Consider the following 24,305-nt stretch of genomic DNA (forward strand, 5'->3'; position numbering starts at 1 on the left):
AAATGTAGTCCGTTAAGACAAGAAAGAAATTCTATGAGCCAAGACATAAAATGAGAAAAAAGACGATAGAGAAGTGTTGCAGACCCGAGTTGAAGGGGAAACTGACCTCAGTCCCAAATAGGTTGCAGCCCCGGAGCCTCTACAGTCAGCGTTCTCGCAGAAACCTTCGCTTAACTGAGCCTGGACTCACGTGGCCCCTAGAGGGAGGTGCGCTGATGAATTCAGCTACGTTAGGAGAGATGCAGGCGTTCTCTACTTTGGTTCTTAGTTTCTATCAACCCTTGAAGACAGAATGGACCAGTTCTTTAAAGGTGCTCAGAGATGAGCCAGATTTGACTTCACAGGGGGTTTCTCTTGGGGAGTCTTCAGGTTGGAGGGCTGTGTCCCCTTGATTGATCTTTTTGAGCAGAAAGTGCAAGGCCAGCCCTGACCTTCCTGTGGGACTTGGATTTCACACCTGTTCTCCATACATGGTGGCACCTCAACCACCTGGGAAGCCTTTCGAGGTCCAGTTCCTGCCAGTCTCCCTCCAGCTGGCTGCCCTGCCCAGTGGGGTGGGTGAAGCCTCTGTTGGGAAAACTTCCCTTGGAATGGGGGCACCTCCCACTGTAGCCGCAGGGCTGTTTGGGGCTGTTGACCAGAGGATTCAGGTTCTGGTTCCCAGGGTGTGGCGGGAGCAGTTAACGACCCTGGATTGCTTTGTTCACCCCTGCTGAGGTAGCTGCAACACAGACCTATGGGCATAAAAGCTTTGGATCAACTGTAACAAACTGGACAGCTTCTGATTCACCTACTGTGTCCCTGGCTCCAGGCTGTGTATTGCCAATAAAGCAAGTAACCCATGGATTCTGCCAGCAGGTTGCTATGATTCCAGTCTCAAAATGAGAAAGTGCCAGAAGATCTAGGTTTAACATGAAAGCAGAAAAACAATGACCTGGGACATCTTTTCCGTGAAAGTAGTTTCTGGAGTTCTCATGAATGCTTAATTTTAAACAAGTGCTCATGGCTGTGTCATGAGAAGCAAAATGAAAGCCCCTTAGTTGTAACTGAAGGGCCACTCATGGAGGATTATTTTTCTTTATTCATCTGAGGGTTGACAGCTTTTTAGCTAAAATTAGCATCCCAAGGTAATTTGTGCTAATAAGATGGCTGAGCAGTGTTTATCTTGAAGACATCTTGAGTCTGCTTTTGTGACCATGCTTTCCACTTAGAAAATCCTATGCCAGGCATGGGTCTACGTAAGTTACCACATGTTTATGGCTTTCTGGGTTGGCTCAGTCAGTAAAGAATTTGCCTGCAATGCAGGAGACCTGGGCTTGATCCCTGGGTTGGGAAGATTCCCTGGAGAAGGAAAGGGGCAACCCATTTCAGTATTCTTGCCTGGGAAATCGCCTGGACAGAGGAGCCTGGTGGGATACAGTCCAAAGGGTTGCAAAGTCAGTCACGACTTGGAACTACACCACCCTGTGTTTATCACGCTCTACGAGTTTTCTCGAACCAGCAAGTGAAGAATCAGGGTGGCTAACTTTCTCAGTGGATGCAGACTTGGATCGATTTGGTCACCTCCTGCTGGTGTGCATACCAGAGGGAAGGAAAACAGTTTATTGACCACAGACCCCTGTATTATGCTTCCCCCTATATTATGCTTTCCCCATATGTAAGCCATAAGGGACTGAGATTAGCCATTTTTAAGGGTAATTCTTTAGAAGGTAAGTAGGAAAGAGCTAGTTGATTAAAATAGAATCGAAAATGACTTCTAAGCAGTGACTAAAACCTCTGAATGAACCAAGCAAAGAACTTGTTAAATGCCCTCACAGTCCACAGGAGGGCAGCAGTGTGGGGATTTTAAAGTCTGCCCACTACATTCCAAGGTAAGGTTTTCTAGATGAGCCTGGAAATGATGAAAGCAATGCCGATTGGGAAATACAAACAACATCCCCACCCCACCCCGCAAATTTGTGTGAAGATCAAATGGTAATTCACTCCAGTATTCTTGCCTGGAAAATTCCATGGAGAGAAGTCTAGTAGGGTATACAGTCCATGGACTCTCAGAGTCGGATAGGAGTGAACGACTTAACACTTTTCAGTTTTGTATCATTTCTGGAAGATGAAGACTTTTCATTAACACCATAAAAGCTCTCCCAGTATATCTTAGGACAATTAAAAGAAAATACAGCAATTCCGTGGAGGACCACTGGTTAAAAATCTGCCCGCCAGTGCAGGGTTTGATCCCTGGTCTGGTTAAGAGTCCACACGTCACAGGGCAACTCAGCTAATTCGCCGCAATTGCTATGACCATGTGACGAACTAATGATGCCCTTGCGCCCTAGAGCACACGCCCTGCAACGAAAGAAGCCTGCACGCCACAGCCAGAGAGTGGGCCCTGCTTTCTGCAACTAGAGAGCCCCGTGCAGCCAGAAGACCCAGCCCGGCCCAAAACAGTAGTACAGGAGTCTCAGGTTCGGTTCAGTTCAGGAGCCCAGTCGTGTCCGACTCTTTGTGACCCCATGGACCGCAGCACGCCAGGCCTCCCTGTCCATCACCAACTCCTGGAGTTTACTCAAGCTCACGTCCATTGAGTCGGTGATGCCATCCAGCCATCTCATCCTCTGTCCTCCCCTTCTCCCGCCTTCAATCTTCCCCAGCACCAGGGTGTTCTCAAATGAATCAGCTCGTCATGTCAGGTGGCCAAAATACTGGAGTTTCAGCTTCAACATCAGTCCTTCCAGTGAACATTCAGGGCTGACTTCCTTTAGGATGGACTTGTTGGATCTCAGGTTACAGGTAAATAAAATTTGGCAAAATGTTTTCTTTCTTTGTAGCCAACCTAGTTCTGCGTTGATTGGCATTATAAAGATTGCTTCCTCTCTTTTTAACCAGCTTCCTTTGATTAGCTGGGTGACAAGATCTTAATTCAAGTCTTAGTCCTCTTCTGCCTTAACAGTCTGAATTACAAAAACAATTTTCTCTTGCAAATATAAGCACTTATCTTTGTCGTTACAAGTCTGTATGTGCAAGTTCACATGCAGACGTGGACTCAGGCTGAAGAACCACTAACACAGAGGTTCTCCCTTAGCTGTATATTAGAATCACTTGGGAAGCTTTACAGATGTCTAATGCCCAGGTACACCCCAAGTCAACAGTGTGACAAGTATCTGGGGGAGGCTGTGGGGGGTGCCCAGGCATTAGTAAAAATCCCCAGGGGATTCCAGAGTGCAGGGGATTCCAGTGGTTCAGAAACATGCTATGCTTTCATGGTTGGGACCTGGGTTTTTACTCAGCAACACCCATGCATAAAAGTGATGGGGAAGATACGTCTTCTACCACACACATAGACGTGTGTTCCCTCAATGCCAGGAAATCATGAAGGCTGACAGCCAGGCAGGAATCGGGAAGGGCTGCACACGAAGGGCTCTGTGAACTGGGCCTGAGTGATGCCCAGGATCAGACAGGACCAGAGGCCTTCGGGCAACAGTGAACCTGGAATACAGCAGGGAGCACAGGACGGATTGTCTGCCTGGGTTGAGAGCAGGTTATCTGAAGTGCTGCAGGCGGACAAAAGCTGGGGATTACCTGTAGAAAGGTTTCAAGTACCGTGAAATGGACTTTATGCTGTGGGTAACGAGGTGGGACTGAACACCGTGAGCAGGGGGAGCATGAGACAGGCTGCGGGGGAGAACCCTGGACAGACTTCAGGCTCTGAGACTGGAGGTCAGAAGGGGTGACTGTGGGAGGGGGATCCTTCCAGAAGGTGGGCCCGGTTAGAGGCGCACTCTCATTTGAGATAAAACACACTGGAAATAAATGCATCATCACAAATGAGACTTCTCCATAATGACATTTTATTTTCAAAATAGATTCAAAGGTTCACTTCTCAGAAAACAAACAATACAGACATGAGACGTCTCATTCCACTGGGGATTCACTCTTGCAGTTTTAAGTTTAAATTCAAATACACTTTCCCCTCTCATTCAGACAGACATTTCTAGAGAAAAATGGTTTCTCCGTGTATTTAAGTAATTGACAAGTTATTTGCAGACAGAACATAATCTATATGTACACACATATTTCAATCTTACATATAACTATGTTACCCTGGAAAAACTAAATTCGAAGTGGAAACTATTGTGAAAGTCTGTTCTGGTAAGCACAATAAACTTTGGTTGAAAACATTTCCTTGAGGTTTTAAGAAATATGTACCACAACCACCCCCTTGCTTCTGAGAAAGTGTTAGATTCTTGAAGAGTATGTGATAAAAGTGTACAGCAAAACTTCAACTCTGGATTTGTCTCAGAATTCCTGATTTTATTCTGTTCAAACTTATCTTCCAAGTGCCTTACCCAAGATTACAAAGGGAAGGACCACTTACAGAGGGCCTCACAGACATGTCCTTAGGGAGAAAAACAGTCTTTACTCCTGTTCACCCTTGAGTCCTCATTCATACCTTTGTAAGGAAACTCTTCTTGGGCCCAGTTTGTGCTACTAACTACCAAGTGTGAGGACCTTCCTGATGGCCCAGTAGCTGGGTTTCCGTGCTTCCACCACAGGGGGCATAGGTCTGATCTCAAGCTTGGATAGCTCTGCATGTCAAGGTATGGCCAAAAAATTAAAAAAAGAAAAATAAAATTTTTAAGGTGTAAAAAAAACCTGTAAAAATGTGAGTTAGAGCAGAGTCCCTCCCCTGTGGCCGCTGGTGTGAGGACAAAGAGGGCTGGGCCTGTCCAACCTGAGTGAGCAGACCCGCCTGAGCTGATTCGTCTCTCCTTCCCCCTGCATGACCACAGCTAATCCAGAGCTGAGTTTGCTTTTCTGAAATACAGGGTTCATTTTTACTCTGCCCTTTACAGATGAGGTGAGCAGCCCACAAAGACTTAAGCTTCTGATACACCCTGAGGTTATCTGATGAACTTATTCCCTTCAAAACTGCTTACATTCTCATGACGTGTAAAGTAAGACATATCTTTATCCAAGTGGTGAGAGAAAACGCCCTAGAGCCAGACTTTAGAGTGGACTCTGATTCCCTTAGAGAGTAGAATTCTTCAGCAGAAACAGACACAACATTGTAAAAAAACAACTATAGTACAACAATAATAATAAAGTGGAATTCTTCTTAAGGAAACTGTAAGGCCACAGTGTTCCCTTTGTCCTGAGCTGGTGTTGTTGCCATGGGTGCTAAGAGTACTCTAACTTGGTACAGAAGCCTGAAACTGATGCTGAATTCTTGGTTTCTCAGACTGGCTTATTATAAATAAAAGGGGTGAAGAACAAATGCCAGACAAAAACTTAATAGCATCTCTAAATTACCACGAGGTTACAAATTTTTAAAAATAGCATTTTAATCTATTAAATGTAAGAGTATTTTCCAGTAAGATTCTTAGTTAAGAAACTCAAAGAATGAACCTTAAGAATTGGTAATCACTCTGAACAAAAAAAGATTTCAAAATCACTTTCTTTGCAAATGAAATGTAAGGTCATTTTGCAATATATTTCTCTGAGTTTGGAGATCTTGTAGAAAAGAAAAAAAAAACATTTCCCTACCTTAACACTACCGGGAATACCATGTTGACCTGCCGCATAAATCAAGTGTTATTTAAGGAAAAACAGGCAAGATGTTCAAAACTAAATTCATACATGTTTCAAAGAAGCATTAAAGAATAGTGACTATACTTCAGCCACATTAAAATGTTCTAATGTTCCTATGGCTATCACTTAGCAGTTTTAGTTCTGACAGTTTAACAAAGTAGCAAATAATTTTTATACTTTTTTTCCTTCAGTATTGAGACAAAATTGAGAGATAGCATTGCATAAGTTTAAGGCGTACAGCATGATTCGATAATGTCAATAACTACAAAAAACTTTTTTCTTCCATGTGATTAGAACTTTTTAAGGTCCACTCTCTTAGCAACTTGCCAATATAAATACAGTATGAGTAACTCACAGTAGCCACCGTGCTGTAATCACATCCCACTACTTTCTCACCCTATAGCTGAAGGTTTGTATTTTCTGACCACCTTTCCTCACTCCCACCCCCGCCACCCACCCCCCACCACTGACATCGACAAATCTCATTTTCTTTTTCTGAAAACTTGTTTTTTCCGATTCCACATATAAGTGAGATCAGACAGTACACATGCCTTTCTTTATATGACTTATTACCCAGCAAAATGCCTTCAAGGTTCATCTGTATTGTCGCAGATGGCAAGATTTCCTTCATTTTCATGGCTGAATGATACATGCGTTTCTGGAAACGGTTCAGTTCATCTATTCTGTTGACGTGGCTGCTTTATCCTGGTAAGTGCTGTATGTTGCGCTACCTCCTGCTTTCCTATAAGGGAACAGAACAGTACGTACCGTGACATTGCGGTTCCCTACGAAGCAAGGTAAGAAAATAGCATCAGAGATGAACACAATAAGTACATACATTATTTCCAGAAGCCCATTTAGAATAGGGACAATTAAAAGAAAAAGCCAAAAAACAAAAAACTATATACTACTATATACTCGTAAGAGTCAATGAACTAGGAAATAAATGATTTTTAAAGTTATTTCAATGTTCAACCAGGCTCACTCTACAAAGTCTTTTTTCTATTTCTGTATTGTAGTTTGGATTTCCTCCAAGACAAGAAATAGAGCAGTCGCATATACTTAAGATATCTCCCTATCTTAATTTAGGGCCAATGGGAGAGACTAGAGAGAAACACATTTTCCTAATATTCCAATTTAAAATCCAGCCCTGAGCCCATTATACAGAGTGAAGTAAGCCAGAAAGAAAAACACCAATACAGTATACTAACACATATATATGGAATTTAGAAAGATGGTAATGATAACCCTATATGCAAGACAGAAAAAGAGACACAGATGTATAGAACAGACTTTTGGACTCTATGGGAGAGGGCAAGGGTGGGATGATCTGAGAGAACAGCATCGAAACATGTATATTATCAAGTGTGAAACAGATTGCCAGTCCAGGTTGGATGCATGAGACAAGTGCTCGGGGCTGGTGCACTGGGGAGACCCAGAGGGATGGGATGGGGAGGGAGGAGGGAGGGGGGATCGGGATGGGGAACACATGTAAATCCATGGCTGATTTATGTCAATGTATGGCAAAAACCACTACAACACTTTAAAGTAATTAGCCTCCAACTAATAAAAATAATTGGGGAGAAAAAAAAAGTCTTTCTGCATGATGTGACATTGAAGGTTCAGAGTAGGTCTCTAAGGATAAATGGGCAATTTAATAGTGTGATTCTGGAAACTTAGGCAAAAGGAGTGGAGAAAGGGATGATGAATGAGGCTAGAAACCAAGTAAAGGGCCAGGTTTTGAAAGGCCTTAGGTGGCACATGTTTTAATCAAAATTATGTTCTGCTCTAAAGATCTGAAAATCATACTCTAGCAGCTTAAGGAAGTATGGAGTTAGTCTTTCTCACATACCTGACAATCTGGGGTATCTATTTGATAAATACTTATATGATGCCTGTTTTCTAAGCCTTTTACAAATAATAACTCATCAGTTGCTTGTAACGGTCCTTTGTAGTGTGTATTATTTTTATCCTTATTGTACAGATGGAGAAACTAAGGCATGGAATAGTTAAGGACTTTAATAGTGCACAAGTAAGTAATAAAGTCATGTTTGAGTCCAAAAAAAACAAAAAACAAAATAAAATCCAGCCTTGAGATGAAACTTTTACAAAGGTAATGACTCAAGAGTGTTCATGTTCAGTAATGCTTCATTTACCCCTCACTGCCAAGGAAATCACATGTTCTGGTTAGACAGTCTCCTAAGTAACTAAAACTCACACCACAGTTTTTGGGATTTTTCTTTTTTTTTTTGATAACAAGGAACATCTTTCTAAACCCTGTTATTCAAATCCAGCGGTTTCCGAAGAAATATAATGCAAGTTACACAGGGAATTTTGAATTTTCTAGAAGCCACATTAAAAAGGGGAAAAGAAAACTAATTTTCATGTAGTTTACACAACCCAGTATCCATGGGTTGCACCTTTTCCCCCATGAGGTCCTTGACTCTGACGTGTACTGTGCACTCAAGCTCAATTACGGAGGAGGAGCCGGGTTTGACGTTCGCAGCGGCCACTCAGGACCACTGCCTCTGGAGCTGGAGAACGCAGCTCCACTCCTGCCTAGGAAACTGACAAGAGACAGACTCCAACCAGACGTGGGCCCGTCGGTTACTTACAGCGTGCCTGCCCCAGCAAACCCTCGGGGGCCCACCTCACGGGAGAGCTAACCGTGTTAACGCTGGAGACTGTGCTATCCCCTGGCGGGAGAGGCTTCGCCATGAACCAGCGCTGTCACAGCACGGACCTGGTTACACGGCCGTGTCCTCGGGACTATCGTGGAGAGCGCGTCAGCAGTGAGGCTCTCGGTGAATCTCCAACACCCCTGTATTCTTCTATTTGCTGAAGCGAAAACACTTTTTTCCCCTCTAGTAGGACACTTATTTTCTTAAATAGAATCTTAAACAGAAATCCAATATATGAGAAGGATAAATAAGCATTTATATCAAATTAAAGAAACAACTCATTGGACATAACAAGCTATTTAAAGATGATTAAAATGTGAAAGTGAGTTACTAATTACAGTTATATTACCTTCAGCATTCACTAAGGTAACTTCAAGTGTTTACAGACAATTTGAAGCTCACAGCCTGTCTGAAAACCACTTTCCTGGTTGGTTGTAGCCTCAAAGGACTCCTTAGAGAACTCAGCAGATACACAGGGCGGGGTAGTTGGTATGCCTTCGTCTTCCCCTCTGCCCCTGTGATCAAAGACATCGCTCTGCTTTTACTAAGAAACCGCCCGTCTTACTGATCTTTGTGGAATCTGCTCTCAAGTTCACGACTGTCACCTAAGGTAGCGCCTTGCACCTGAGTGTGGCAATCTATCTCCTCTCTTCCTAACTATGCAGAGACATTCAGGCAGAAAAAGAACTTCCAATTCATTTCATTCAGAGACAGAGATGGGGGAGATTAAATGGCTAAAGGGAATGCATTTCATATAAAATTTGAGGATTTTTGTTGGTGCTGGTTTATTTACTTTTTTATATGCTAAAAATATACTGACTGAGGGAAAACAGTTAAATGCCTTTACAGAACTAATATTTACAAGCTGAAACTGAAATTCTTTACCAAAATTACATAAAATGTAGTTTGGTTTCTGTCAAAAAAAACTAAAAGTGTACTTCAAGTGGACCAACTATCTGATTATTTCCCATTAGACTAAAAAACTTCCCCCAGATTTGGATTCACAGCTGCTAGAAGGTAGAGCTGAGCTGTTTCTTTAGGTTTATATAAATGCTTATTTATCCTTCTCATATATTGCACTTCTATTTAAAATTCTATATAAGAAAATAAGTGTTCCACTACTACTAAAAAAAAAAGTCTACTTATTCACTTCACATGAATATAGTGATCCTTGAGGATTCATTGATAGGCCTAACTGTTGAACTGCTCTCCACAATAGTCCTGAAGAAACGGCTTTATCAAATACTTGTCACAATCTGACCAAAGATCAAGGGGTCATTACTCTGTTGGTGCCTATGTCAAAGAAGAACACTGTCAGTGCATATTATTTTACATTAAAACAGGGAAGGAGAAAATATAAATATCAATAATCTTGCAAAGGGGAACCAGAATTCAAATGTCCTCCTTGATGTCTACTGTCCACTTAGCTCAGCTCAGGATATCGATATCTAAATGTTCATCAAATATTTTATAGAAGAAAGGACATCTCTGAAAAGAAACGCAACAGAAAGCAGATACCTTTTAATGATAAAAGCAAACGTTTCTCTCTTCTCAGAGAGAAATAAAATTTATTGTCTGTGGCTCTCACCAGTTAGGTATGTGCTGAACAGAGGAAGGGAAAAGTGTTGAATAAAATAGTGAGGTCGCACCAAAAGGAAGCAAGAGTGGCATAAAAATGGGATAAAATCAATGAGGGAGGAGAAGGGAAGTAAAGCTGACAATTAGGTCCATAAACTATGTCTCTCCGGATTCTCATTAGGAAGTTAAACCAAGAATTTGGTGCAAGAAGCAACTTTACCCTTGAAGGCTTATAGATCATACAGAAGATAAACAGACTCTAAATTTGCATATAATCTGTTTACTTCTGAAACCACCTAGTCTCAAATGAATAATGTAAACTCATTTTCTCAGAATGAGAGTGTATGAGGAGATATGGTCCGGGTCTCCAGCACCATAGCTTTCGAGGCAGTACATGGGGCCTGTATCAATCCCATGTAATACTGTCTCAGAAACTGATTTTATGACGTCCTCCATTTGATGCATCTTTTGCATCAAGGGTAGTTTCTTCCTGTGGCACAACTGTTTTCACCTGAGGAAAGACCTCTATAAAGTATTATATGACCTCCCATTTTTCTAGGATGGATCTAAATTTTGTAAATATGTTCTCTCAACTAATTACAAAATCTTTGTTATTTACTAGTTCTTGCTTAAAAATTTTAAAGCCTTTGTTGAATGGTTAAGAATTTGAGAACCAGGTAGAAAAATGTTCAAGTTAATTTGACCATTCAAGTTCTGGACCATGTCGTTACACTCACCACCACCTGAACTGGATTTACCATTCACAGTATATCCAAAAAAGCTTCAGTAAGATGCATTTAAGCAGACAACTTAAAAATTACAACATTTCTCGATCAATCTTTATTAAGATAACATTAAAGTAGTTTACAGTTGCACATGTAATAAATATCCTTAATGGAAAAAAAGAAAAAAGGTATTTAGTTACTATTACTAAAACACATAAATTACTTCAATAATTCTACTAAACTTAGCAAACTCTCACTTATCCTCTGATGATTTAACCCAAGCAGAGAAAAATGATACATTTATTAAAAATAAAAAAATTCACCACAAATAATTGAAAACATTCATGTAAACAAGACATCTGGTGTTTGGAACCATAGTCAGGACATGCAAACGGGACTCGGGCAGGAGCAAAGCAGAGAGCGAAGGGCTGTGGCTGCAAGTCTGGAAAATGTGGCAGAAGAGCTGGCTAGCAAAGGAGGCTGTGCGGGAAAGGGAAGCGGTGTGCAGATGGAGCCCGTCAGCTCACCTGCAACCCTATTCTGTTCTCAGTGGAGGGCTAAGAAACAGGAAACTAGAGCAGAATGCGTTAACCTTGTGGCCATATTTCATAATTTAATGATCTTAAAAAAACACACACACACTACTCAGGGGATTTCCCCGGTGGTGAAGGCCCTGCTCTTTCAATGCATGGAGCTTGAGTCTGATCCTTAGTCGAGGAACTAAGATCCCCCCACAAACAAACTACTTATTTTCATGCTTTGGTATAAATCCTGTAGGAGGGTAATTGTGTTCCCAAATTATTGAAAACACAAGTTCATATCAAATCCATTTTGTATCAAGTTTTAATAGCAAATGTGTGTTTTTCATTTGTTTTGAGGCTTGTAGGATCTTAGCTCCCCAGTCAGGGACTGCACTCCTGCCCAAGGTAGTGGAAGCGTGAGTTCTAACCACTGGACTACCAGGTAATTCTCATTAATAGCAATTTTTGCACCTGGTATCCTGCTTCCAGAGTTATCCCTACAAATAGAGAAGGAACTGCATATAGTTTACAGTCTTATAAGGGAGCTTCCGAAGCAATGAAAGCAATTTGGGGGGGCGGGGGGGAGAATGGATAAAATATATCAATAATAAAAATAATTACCTTTTTAAAAGAAAAGAAAACTAAAGCTAGGTATTATTTCACATTCTTTTAAAAAGGCATGCACAAAAATGAGGAGTCTTTAAACAATCCACTTGATTGTCCAGAACAGGTGAACCATTTCCCAATAAGCTTGATGGTGCTTCCTCAGAGCTGAAGAGCGTGGGCACATCAGTAACAGCCTACAGCCTGCTTTCTCTAAGTGTCCTCCAGGCCCAGCAGCAGCCTCACTGGGGAACTCTTCAGAAACGGGATCTCAGAACTCTAACGCTACTGGTACTTTAAGCTGGGGATGTGATGCTCAGATACTTGTTTAGCTTTAAAAGACTCATTCACTGGTAGACAAGAGTTTGGTTAATATTTGTGAGGAAACGGTATTTTTGTGTAACGATGTTTTACACAAAGGCCAGTTAGGAGCAGAAAGCTATTTTGTTCTGCTTTCTTTAGAAGTTACTTCTAGTTAACAAATTTTAGACTTGTCAAACATTTCACTGATGGTGTTTCCGTGTTACACTGCCTGTGAATATGTAGTTTTAAAAATACACTACCGATAGAGAAATCAAACGTGCATATTATATGTTCCATAAGATTCAAGGTTCAAATGAAGGCACTGTGGATATTTTTAAAAGATGACCAAGAAATTAAAAAAAAAATTTAGCTCTTTGAGTGAAGAATGTACTTTTATTACACAGTCCAAATGCAGTGATTAAAATAAAAGGAATAATAAATATCACAAACCCATTAATACCAGTCATTTTTAATTATTAGTTTGATTTACAAAGCAATAGGGAAAAAAATCACTAAAAATCAGAAATATCAAAGCACCTAGTCTTGGTCTATATGCCAGTTTTATTCTAAGTCTTTCATTAGATTTTAAATTACTTCATTAAAATTTAAGATGATGTTTAAAAGCTCTATTCTCTTTAGAAATTATATATTTGTACCTTTTTGCAATTTTAACTCTCTCCCTTATTTCATTTTTATAGATAAAAAGACAAAGTTCATGAAGTTCCTTATAAATCTTACCCTCTCAGCAACTTTTAGTTTAACCCCATCAGTTTTACTTCGACCTAGTAAATTAAGAGAACATAAGAGGGAAATCAAATAATGTTGCTTTAAATTCTCCAGTTTAACTGTATAACAAATCTAAAAGAAAAAAAACAAATTTGGTATCTGAAGGAGACATCTATGTAGCTTCTTACAGCTACCTACCTAAATTATACAGACAACTGAAAACTTTCACCGTCAAAATTGCAGTGACTACAGCTATCAAAGTCTCCACAGGGAATCATTTTATATGCAATCTTGGCCATTAGTCCAATCTAGGAAGTTGGGTATGCCTAGGGTAGAGAAGACCCCAAAGCGGTCCATGATTTATTTCAGCACTTACACCTCAAATTCCACAGAAATTTTTCTTACATCATAATTAGTTGACGCGATCCGCACAGATTACTCTTATAGCAGTGATATTAAAAGCAGCTGAAGACATTTTAGCCAAGAAATGTAATTCACACAGCACACTGAAGCAGGCGCAATTTTTAAAAAGCACGTAATACAGACAAAAACTGCACAAAAGAACGTCAACAGGGAGAAGGAGCGATAAATTAAAAAACATGCTGTACTTTACCCTTTCTTCCTTTGTCTGCAAAGACAGTAGTACAGGCAAAACAATAATCCAATGCCAAGAGCAACTACAAGAAATCAAGAGACAAACGTCACATGACCAAGAAAAATCACTGCCAAGATTCAAAACCTAGCAGAAAAAAATGAATGCTGATCAGAGGTTCCCTGGAGGCTCAGATGGTAAAGAATCCACCTGCAATGCAGGAGACCTGGGTTCCATCCCTGGGTTGGGAAGCTCCCCTGGAGAAGGGAATGGCCACCCACTCCAGTATCCTTGCCTGGAGAATCCCACAGACGGCGGAGCCTGGTGGGGCTGCAAAGCGTCAGACACGACTGAGCGACTAACACTTTCATTTTCAGGCTTTCAGATACCCATGGCCAGAAAATGGTATCTAATTTAAGCCCATAATGTTTCTATTCCATTTGGACTCTTCAGTGTCTTGTATTCTTTGAATTAAACAGTATACAGTAAGTCAGAGAAATTCCTGATTAATTTAGAAAATTACCCAAAGCATATTTGGGATGAAAACTCATATGATGAAAACTCACCTTTGAAACAACATATATTATTTAGAGTTTGTTAGTACGTGGACATGCAGAATAGAAAGGAATAGAGTAATACTAATACAAGGTAGTGTATTATGTAAAAAGTCAGGTTTTCCTGTTTTACTTAATTTCAAGCTAAAAAGCTATAAATTGAAAAACCTTAAAAAAAAACACACACACTTCTTGAGAGCAATGTCTTGATTTCATTGGTATCAAACTTTTTGACACTTACCTACAGCAATAATAATGAGCACAATGTATCCTGCACCTAAGAAAAATGAAAACAGTTTGGGAGATAAGTAAGTATCTGGGATCTCCTAGGAGCAGGAGCAGTTTAATTTCATCAGATCATCTGTAACTACAGAGAAAAAAACTATCAATCTAGTTTTAGCAAAACGGCTCGTGCTTCCAGGTTATTTGAATCACAGAATCCTTCTAATCAGATTCCACAGTTAGCACACACCTTTGTGACACTCTTAATAAGGAATCTCACTTTTCACTGCTGTTTCCTCTGGCTACCATGTCAGGTTATTTAGTGAAGGTTAACCATTAGAATTAACTAGTTTAGAGGAAAACCATTTTTAAAATGTGAGTATCCAACTACGGTTGGTTTAATTTGACATTTAGTTCTTTCATCACTTATGACTTTGTTAGACATTTAATGTCTATCTTTCCCTCAAGTCTGTGGAATAAATCATAAAGAGTGCCCTGAGCCCATGAAGTCTTCACAAACAAGACGTCATCGTATCCCCACAGCTGCGACCCCACTTTCTCCCCAGATGAAGACGTGGCCCTAACTCCCCAGGGAGACTCACTGAAAGTAACGCAGATGAAGAATATAAAGGGAACACCAGGCACGTGGATAACACCACGCACAGAAGCGCAAGCGCGCGTTTCCGACCGTGCAGAGGGCTCTGGACGCACGACCACATCTCCATTCTGGGAAACGCTGGCCAGTAGTATCTCTGCTTCTAGACTGCCACTACTTCTATTACCTACGACATACAGCGTGTAACACGGCGTGCAGTGCCATGTACAGCTCCGCTCTTCATTTCATGAATATTATTCAATGTAAACATCCTGAGATGGCTCTGGATTCGCCTGGCATAGCGCCAGGCTGACCACAGTTTTCACGGGGAAAATATAACAAGCCTAAAGTGCATTTCAGAAAAAGACTAACTAAACTAGTCTAGTGTAAAGAAAAGTAAGCCATTTTTCTTCATTCCCCTATCGGTAAATCCTTATATTTAACTGTCACAACTGTACCTCCATCAAGTATTTGACACATACCGTGTGAGCTGTGTCTGCCAACATTAAGTGTGCCACCCCACCCCTGTATAGAAAAACTAACCCGACTGATAGTACTTTAAGGCTTGCGTTTACAAGGTACCAACAGAAAGAAAGTTCATCTACAAATAGCCATTGCAAAGTAAAACTATTACCTGGAAAATAAATTTTATATATGTTAGACTACATATAGCCATATTATTAATATTTAAAAAAGCAAACTTATTATTAGGTATCCTAAGCTGAGCAGCCTCCTAAAATCTACATTATCTACATGTGTCTAAAAGTACCACTTAAATGTGTCATGGAAGCTGCACCTTTAAAATTCCTTAAAACGTGCAATTTTACAACTACAAATTGAACAATTATCACCAATTTTTAACATGTTATTTCTTCTCTAATTATAGATAATGATAATATTTCCACATAGAAAACTAGGGCCTTATGACACAAGGTTATATCAGTAACAAAATAATACCTAAACCCTGGGCATCGGTAGGGGGTGATGCATCAGTAGGACTGGGATATCCTAGAAAAAAGGAAAAAATGCAAGTTAAAAAAAAAGAGGAGACAAAACAATACAGCTTAAAGTCCTCTAAGTTCACAGGTTTTGATTTTTTTCACTTTGTACAAAAACTCTTATAACTTCATTCTCCTTATATAAACTACATTAATGTTTGTCATTAAAAGTAGTATCAAAATCTTATAAATTTATATTCAATACCAAAGCATTCTACTTCTTGTCCAGTAACATTTCCTAGGACAATATTCTGTGGTACAGAGAGCAAATTTATCATTAGTGTGGTGTCAGAATAACCCTATGGATTCGATGTGATTATACTTAAAACTAAAATAGAAAAGCACACTTGTAGAGGATAAACAATGTTCTACTAAACAAGCAATGGATCACTGATATAATCAAAGAAGAAATTTTTTTAAATATGTGGCAAAAACAAAAACAAGAAAACAAATCCAAAATCTATGGGATGCAGCAAAAAGCAGTTCTAAGAGGGAAGTTTACAGCAACATAAGCCCACATTAGGAAAGTAGAAAAATCTCAAATAACCTAACCTTCCACCAAACCAATCAGAAAAAGCAGCACAAAAAAGGGGCAAAGTTAGTAGAAGGAAAGAAATCATGAAGATCAGAGAAGAAAGAAGTGAAGTAGAAATTTTCAAAAAATAAAAAAAGATCAATGAAAGTAACAGCTGATTTTTTGAAAAGATGAACAAAATTGATTTATCTTTAGCCACACTCATCAAGAAAAAAGTTGGCCCAAATTAACAAAATTAGAATGAGAAAAGGTACAACCCACAAACACTGAAGAAATTTCAGAAGCTACACAGATCAATGTAAAGAAGGACATGAATAACTAAGTGTAGATGAAAAAAACGCTCAGTCACTGAACCTGGATGACTTAGTCCTGAAGTCGTGGTTGGAGAAGTGGGCTTGGAATCTGGAATGGAAAATTAGATTCAATTCTCTAGCCTTATCCATATAAAATTATGGATTTAAATTTGATATTTGATTTTTTAAAAAGACTCTCAAAATGAAAAATACACGTACTCCCTAAATTTTGCAATTCTACTTCTGTAAAGTTAACCTAAACACATATTTACCCAAGTACAAAGAATGTACGCACAGGAATGTTCACTGTGCCTCTGTATATAGTGGAAATCCTATATTATATAGTGGAAATCCTAGAAGTTAACTAATAATAAACCATAAAAATAATGTGCTCAGAATAAACACATGGTTCTTTAAAAAAATACCATTCAGATAGTTTCCTCTTGTGTAAGCTATATCCTTCTCCAGTTAGCATTTTGCCTACAGTTTTTCATATGTGCATAATCAGATCTACTTGATCACCATTATTTGTTGCTAATGATCTTTTTCCTACTCTCTAACTGATGACAGAAAATGATTGGCAGTCTCATGAGGAATTTTGATTTTTGATATTTTAAAATAATCCCCATAGTTTTACCTTCACTATGCATCTGTCCTCAGAATTCTTCTTTCAAACACTAAACTGTATCAGTGCTTTGTAAATCCTTTATGAAACGCTTATGTCAACTCTTTAAGTCTGCCCAGACTGACACTCTTCCCATCCTTTGGTCTCTTGCTTCTGCCGCAACTAAATACAAGCCAGAGACAGCAGCCCTGAACTTAGGAAAACAATTCCTTTTAACATAGCAAAATACTCATTCAAGTCTTAGGCAGAGGAGCTGATCAGGAGTCCCTGCTAGAATTCCTCCATTTCATTCCAATAAGCAAGGGTTTTTTCTGCCTTTTAGTTGTTACACCACTTACTTTCTGTTGCCAACTCCCCCATCCCCCTCAAAAAAACAAAAACAAAACTCCAAAACAAAGCCCAGTAAAGAGAAAAACAGTAATTGTTACGAGTGGGGAAGTGACGGAGGTGATAGAAATACTAGTCTCATTCTAGAGACAATAGAAATCTCCCAGTTTATAAAACAGAACCAAGCTGGTCAGCCTGGGAAATGAAACAGTCCTGGACCCAGAAGACACCCTGTACGGTGTCAAGAGATCACTTTTAAAATGAATAAATTATCCAGGTTGATGACACAGAAAACATCCATGCTAAAAAACAGAACTGCGGACCTTCCTCTACACTAATATTAATCTGAGTGTAATTGGAACAAACTACCTTTTAAGAGCTTTCTAGATACCAGGGGCTATGCTAAGTGCTTTAAATGAATCCCATTTTAAATTTACTATCACTAAGTAAGGAAGCCAAAGAATTGAGGCTTTGGAACTGTGGTGTTGGAGAAGACTCTTGAGAGTCCCTTGGACTGCAAGGAGATCCAACCAGCCCATCCTAAAGGAGATCAGTCCTGAGTGTTCATTGAAGGACTGATGCTGAAGCTGAAACGCCAATACTTTGGCCACCTGATGCGAAGAACTGACTCATCGGAAAAGACCCTGATTCTGGGAAAGATTGAAGGCAGGAAGAGAAGGGGACGACAGAGGATGAGGTGCTTGGATGGCATCACTGACTCGATGGACATGAGTCTGAGTAAACTCCAGGAGCTGGTGATGGACAGGGAGACCTGGCGTGCTGCGGTCCATGGGGTCGCAAAGAGTTGGACACGACTGAGCAACTGAACTGAACTTAACTGAAGTAAGGACGCTTTGAAATCATTTTACAGATAAGTAAACGCTGGGCTGGAAGAAGTACAAGCTGGAATCAAGATTGCTGGGAGAAATATCAATAACCTCAGATATGCAGATGATACCACACTTACAGCAGAAAGTGAAGAGGAACTAAAAAGCCTCTTCATGAAAGTGAAAGAGGAGAGTGAAAAAGTTGGCTTGAAGCTCAACATTCAGAAAAAACTAAGATCATGGCATCTGGTCCCATCACTTCATGGGAAATAGATGGGGAAACAGTGGGAACAGTGTCAGACTTTATTTTTTGGGGTTCCAAAATCACTGCAGATGGTGACTGCAGCCATGAAATTAAAAGACACTCCTTGGAAGGATAGCTATGACCAACCTAGTTAGCATATTAAAAAGCAGAGACATTACTTTGCCAACAAAGGTCCGTCTAGTTAAGGCTATGGTTTTTCCAGTGGTCATGTATGGATGTGAGAGTTGGACTGTGAAGAAAGCTGAGCACCAAAAAATTGATGCTTTTGAGCTGTGGTGTTGGAGAAGACTCTTGAGAGTTGCTTGGACTGCAAGGAGATCCAACCAGTCCATCCTAAAGGAAATCAGTCCTGGGTGTTCATTGGGAGGACTGATGCTGAAGCTGAAACTCCAGTACTTTGGCCACCTCATGCGAAGAGTTGACTCATTGGAAAAAACCCTGATTCTGGGAGGGACTGGGGGCAGGAGGAGAAGGGGATGACAGAAGATGAGATGGCTGGATGGCATCACCAACTCGATGGATATGCGTTTGAGTAAACTCCGGGAGTTGGCGATGGACAGGGAGGCCTGGCGTGCTGCGATTCATGGGGTCGCAAAGAGTCAGACACAACTGAGCGACTGAACTGAAACTGAAACATATTTAAAGCTTTTACTTAACTTGCTATCTGCTTATATCTGCAGATCGCAAATAATTTTAGAATCACTCAATCTAAGAACTAAAAAGGCTCTTAATATTTCATTCTTAAAATTGGTAAATGAATATAAATCATTGGAATTTAAAAGATTTTGAAAAAAAAATCACAAGAAATGTAAAGGATTTTAAAATATATAATCAGGAAGTTACTAAACCTGAGACACTGGGAATTGGATGTTGGGTGCTGGGAGGAGTCGACACTGGAAAACAAAATAAAAAAAAAATGCAGATAGGATCAAACATTTGGGAGTTACTACTGGCATTTTCACCAGGAATTTAAAAGATTTTTGAAAAAATATATGTAGGAAGTTACTAAACCTGAGACACTGGGAACTGGAGGTTGGGTACTGGGAATTGGAGGGTGGGTGCTGGGAGGAGTCGACACTAGAAAACAAAATAATGTAGACTGAATCAAAAACCTGGGCATTAATACTGTCTTTTCATTCACATGAATTATGCCTTTCATTCTTGACTTATTTAGGTAAAACTCCCTAGGCTTCAATTTACTCTGAAAGATGACTGCTATCCATTTTTATATTAAGAATGCCTAGCAAGAGAAATTTATACACCTGTGTTATGTACATGAAATGCTAAGACCCTACAAAGACAGAAAATCGCTGCAGCAGATTTCTTGTGAATTTGAAGTCATACAACTATAGAAATGAATACAACACAGTTAAATAGGAAAACTATTTCTCTTCAATTATTATTGCATCATTGATATTTAATGTAAAATAATAAAGAACAAAGACAAAAGGAAGACAGTATTTTTTACCTTTAATACACTTTGGTAGCTCAGGCTCCCAAGTACTGTTCACACCACAGACAACTGTACTGTCGCCCTGAAGGTTAAAACCCTCACTGCATTTAAATACAACCGTCGCTTTGTAGTAATATTTTGGTCGAAATCCTGAGTGTATCATTCCATGTTCAACAGATGGATATACACATTTGACCACTGAAAAGTCAAGAAATTCCAGAATTAATGGAAAGCTGCTTCCACACGGGACCAGAAAAACTAGTGCAAAGTAATTCCAGAGGGAAGAAATAGGAAAGAAATGAAAAGATACTAATTGGGGTAAAAAAAAGAAAAAAGAAACCTTTGTGCATCTGAATTCCAAGAGATCTGGAGAAATCTAGCAATTTTTTTTTTAAACCCAGAACAGACTGTCATAGTTCACTTGCTTTTCTACATTTTCTTTCCATTACTGACAAGTTTTGAGAACTGTCTGGCTACTAGATACAAACTCAGGGTAAGGTCACAAGTAATTTTCTTCGGTTCGGGGATTGTTTTAAGATCATTCTGACACTAATTACATACCTTGCTTTTTTAGAAAGGGAGCAAAAGCTTTTCTGAGAAGGTAACAGTTTGAGCTCAAATTTAAGTTGAAAAGAAGCTAGCCATGCCAAGGTACGAAAAAGAAAGTTTTCAGGTAGCAACAGAACACAGAAGCTGGAATGTTCAAGAAATAAAGGTCAGCGGAGTTAGGGCAGTGTTTTCCAAGCATTCTGTACTGTAACCAGAGATCAAGAAACACAATTTATGCTGTCAACCAGTATATAAACCAACAGGCCTGAGATAATCTTAGAAGTAATACTCAGCCTTCACACCAGTGCGCTGTGGCATTTCCCATTCTACTCCACTCATAAAAAGTACTCATCCTGACTCTTCGTTGAATTTAGTATCCACTAACGGGTTTGGCAGAATTGGGGGGGGGGGGAAATCAAGAAAACACTTGCCTGAGTAGTGAGTTCAAGAGAACATCTTATGAGATTAAACCTGAATGACAGATAAGGGGCAGATAATATACAGCCTTTTAAACCAGAAGAGTGCGCTTTCTCCCTTTCTTTGGGTCTGAATTTCCATCAGGTATCATTTCTCTTCAGCCAGAACTTCCTTATCAATTCTTATAATCCAGGTTGTTAAAGTTGCTCAGGTGAGTCCGACTCTTTACGACCCCATGGTCTATACAGTCCATGGAATTCCCCAGGCCAGAATACTGGAGTACGTAGCCTTTCCCTCCTCCAGGATAATCCAGGCTGACTAATGACAAATTCTTCACACAGCATTCTACATTAACTGTTTTTCTGTTTGTTTTTCTTTCAGCATATCAGCAGAAATTGTCTTCTTGTTTCAACAGTTCCATAAGAAAAGTCGGCTGTCGCTCTTACCTTGGGGCCAGGAGAAAAAGGATGCAAGGTTTCTGGTCTCTTTCTCCCTCTCTGGCTGCTGCTGCTTCTGTTTCTGGTAGTTCTAACATGCTGTGCTTAGCTTAATTGGGGGTTTCTCCGAAAATTTTAAAAATTTATTCTGCTAAGGGCAGTGAATTTCCCAGACATGTGGGGTTGTTGTTTGGGATCAAATTTACAGAATTTTTGGCCAGTATTTACTGAAGTGATTTCCTGCGTTGTTCTCTCTTCTGAAACTCCAATTAGATGTATGTTCGACTGTTTGCTTTTCCTCCCAGAGGTTTCTGTCTCTATCTCTTGTTTTAATCTTTCTTTTCAAACCATGCTAGATTTCTACTGCCCTGTCTTCAGGTTCCCTGATTTTTTGCACTGTTGGGCCAATATGCTCCTAATTGCACCTAATGATTTTCTTGTCAGTTAGGTTTAGTAGATACAAAGTGCATACAGTAAATCTCACCCTTAAGGTGTAAAACTGTATTAGTTTTCATAAATCAAAACAATCATGTAATTACCAACACAATAACAAAAATTCCATTATGTCCAAATACTTCATGTCACTTTGTATCAACCCTCCAGTTCTCAACCACCTTCCCCACCCAGCCCACCACTCATCTGCTTCCTGCCTGATAGCTGCTTTCCCAGAATGTCCTAATGGAATCACAGTCTCTGAGTATGGCTGTTTTACTTAGCGTAATGCACTGGAGATTCTTTTGTTGCATGATTCAGGAACTCATTTCTTTCCGTTGTAGAGTACTATTCCATTGCATGGATACAGATCAGGCTGTTCGTCCATTACCAGCTGAAGGACGTGAGTTAATTCCAGTGTGGAATGATTATGACTAATGCTGCTTTGAATATTTTCATGCAGGTTTCTATATAAACATACATCTTTTTACTTACATTGCTGAGGTGTATGTTAAGTGTATATTTAACCTTATAAGGGATTGCCTGTCTTCCAAAATATTCATATCACCCTGTATTCTTACCAGCAATGTATTAAGCATTCCTAGTGCTGTATATTCTTGCCTATTAATCATGTTGTTAGTCTTTAGTTTTTGGGTTTTTTGTTCAGCTATTCTAATAGCTGTTTACTGACATCTCATTGTAGTTTTAAATTCCATTCTGTAGTTTACTATGAACTGAGCAACTTTCCATGTATTCTTGGATCCACACATCTTCCTTGGTGCAATAGGTCTATTCATGTTACCCATTTTAAAAAACTGGGTTGTTCTCTGATTGTGTTTTGAGAGTTATTTATATATTGTAGATTCAAGTCCATTAGCAGATATGTACTTTGCAAATGTTTCCTACCAGTTTATGACTCATTTTATTCCTTCTTTTAATAGTGTATTTGAAGTAGAAGTTTCAAATTTTAATAAGCCCAGCATATTAACATTTCTTCTTTAAAGAATCATGGTTTTAGAGTTGTATTTAAAAAATCTTTAACTAAGGCACAAATATTTTCTATTGCTAAAGCAAAAATCTTTTGGTTTTAGATTTCACATTTAAGTTTTGGTGCACTGTGAGTAAATATTTGCAAATGGTGCTAACACAGTGTTGAGGGTTTTTTTCTCCAAAGGTTGTGTTTTTCTGTTCCATGCTCTGCATTGCTGTCCTTTCACCAATAACACACTGTCGTGATTATAGTCCTCCCAGGAGTGTTCACCAGAAGTCTTGACAGCAGGTAGAATGAGATGACTTTTTTTTCTTCCAAATTTCTACTGACATTTCTAGTTCTTTTATTTTTCTAAATAAATTTTACAATCTTTTTGTCAAGTTCTGCTGAGATTTTATGGGATTGTGCTGAATTTATAGATCAATCATAGAGGATTGACATCTTTATTATATTGTATTTTCTAACCCATAATCACTGAATTTTCTCTATTCAACTTTTGTTTGATTTCTTAGATTTATTTTTACCATTTAAATATTTCACATTGTTGTTAGATTTACACACAAGTATTTTGGGTTTTCAAGTTGGTGTAAATAGTACTTTAAAAATTTCAATTTCTACTGGTTTTTTACTAGTATATAGATGTACAGTTGATATCTGCATGCTGATCCTGCTAAAACTTCAGTCTTTCAGGTTTTCTACAAAAACAATCTTGTTGTAAGTGAATAAAGTCTATTTTATTTCTTACTCTTCAATATGTATGGCTTGTTCTACTACCTAAGAACTCTAATACAAGGCTGAGTAGTGTTTTAACATAAGACATTTTTGTCTTGTTCCTATCTTAGATAAACATAACCACTCTTTTACTATTATAATATTAGCTGGGGAATTTTTATAGGTGCCTTTTGTCAGCTTCAGGCAGTTCCCTTATATTCCTCATTTGCTGAGCTTTATAATGAAAAGATAATGAATTTTGTCATATGTACTTTTTTCTCTGCATCTATTAAGGTGGTCATTTTTTTTTCTTTCCTTCAGTTTCTTCATATGGTAAACTGCACTGATTTTTAAATTTGAATCATTCATGCATTCATAAATTTCACTTGATTATGATGTACTCTTGTTTTTTTTAAGAGGATTTGATTTACTAATATTTTGTTTAAAAGTTTTAATTCTCTGCCCACTTTGGATACTGTATAACACTTTTTTTGCAGTGTTTCTGTCTGGTTTTGGTATCAGAGCAACACTGTTCTCATGAAATAAGAAGTACTCCCATCTCTTTAATTTTCTTGAAGACTTTGTATAGTGCTGCTACTATTTGTTCCTTAAATGTTTGGTATAATAATACCCTAGCAAGGACATGGGGCCTGCACTACACTTCATGAGGTTTTGGAAAAATATTTATTGAATACAGTTGATCTGCTATATTGTGTTAGTTTCAGGTGTACGGCATAGTGATTTGTTGTTTGTTTGCTTTTT

General features: G+C 39.1%; 1 protein-coding gene and 1 long non-coding RNA gene across 9 annotated transcripts in view; both read right to left on the reverse strand.

The window, feature by feature from the left end:
* Positions 1-3,825: 3,825 nt before the first annotated feature.
* Positions 3,826-24,305, reverse strand: part of LOC136168624 (uncharacterized) — an 83,055-nt gene continuing 62,575 nt past the window's right edge. Inside the window, exon 2 of the long non-coding RNA XR_010663331.1 lies at positions 3,826-4,744. This is a non-coding gene — a long non-coding RNA (uncharacterized lncRNA). The remainder of the gene's footprint in view (positions 4,745-24,305) is intronic.
* The window catches only part of LOC136168621 (membrane cofactor protein-like), a 37,924-nt gene continuing 17,444 nt past the window's right edge, over positions 3,826-24,305 (reverse strand). The window contains exons 6-14 of one of the 8 annotated variants that reach the window (XM_065936302.1): positions 20,022-20,204; positions 19,565-19,630; positions 19,402-19,446; positions 16,571-16,618; positions 15,641-15,691; positions 14,108-14,143; positions 13,334-13,397; positions 12,733-12,776; positions 3,826-6,325 (exon numbers count right to left, since the gene is read on the reverse strand). In XM_065936302.1, coding sequence (XP_065792374.1) covers positions 12,767-12,776; positions 13,334-13,397; positions 14,108-14,143; positions 15,641-15,691; positions 16,571-16,618; positions 19,402-19,446; positions 19,565-19,630; positions 20,022-20,204 — 503 coding nt within the window. In that variant the 3' untranslated portion in view covers positions 3,826-6,325; positions 12,733-12,766. Of the gene's footprint in view, positions 6,369-12,732; positions 12,777-13,329; positions 13,398-14,107; positions 14,144-15,640; positions 15,692-16,570; positions 16,619-19,401; positions 19,447-19,564; positions 19,631-20,021; positions 20,205-24,305 lie in introns of those variants that run through there. The other 7 variants (XM_065936301.1, XM_065936298.1, XM_065936299.1 and 4 more) reach the window with 7 other exon arrangements.

The sequence above is a fragment of the Muntiacus reevesi genome, chromosome 5, assembly GCF_963930625.1.
Source record: "Muntiacus reevesi chromosome 5, mMunRee1.1, whole genome shotgun sequence".
NCBI classification, from domain to species: Eukaryota; Metazoa; Chordata; class Mammalia; order Artiodactyla; family Cervidae; genus Muntiacus; species Muntiacus reevesi.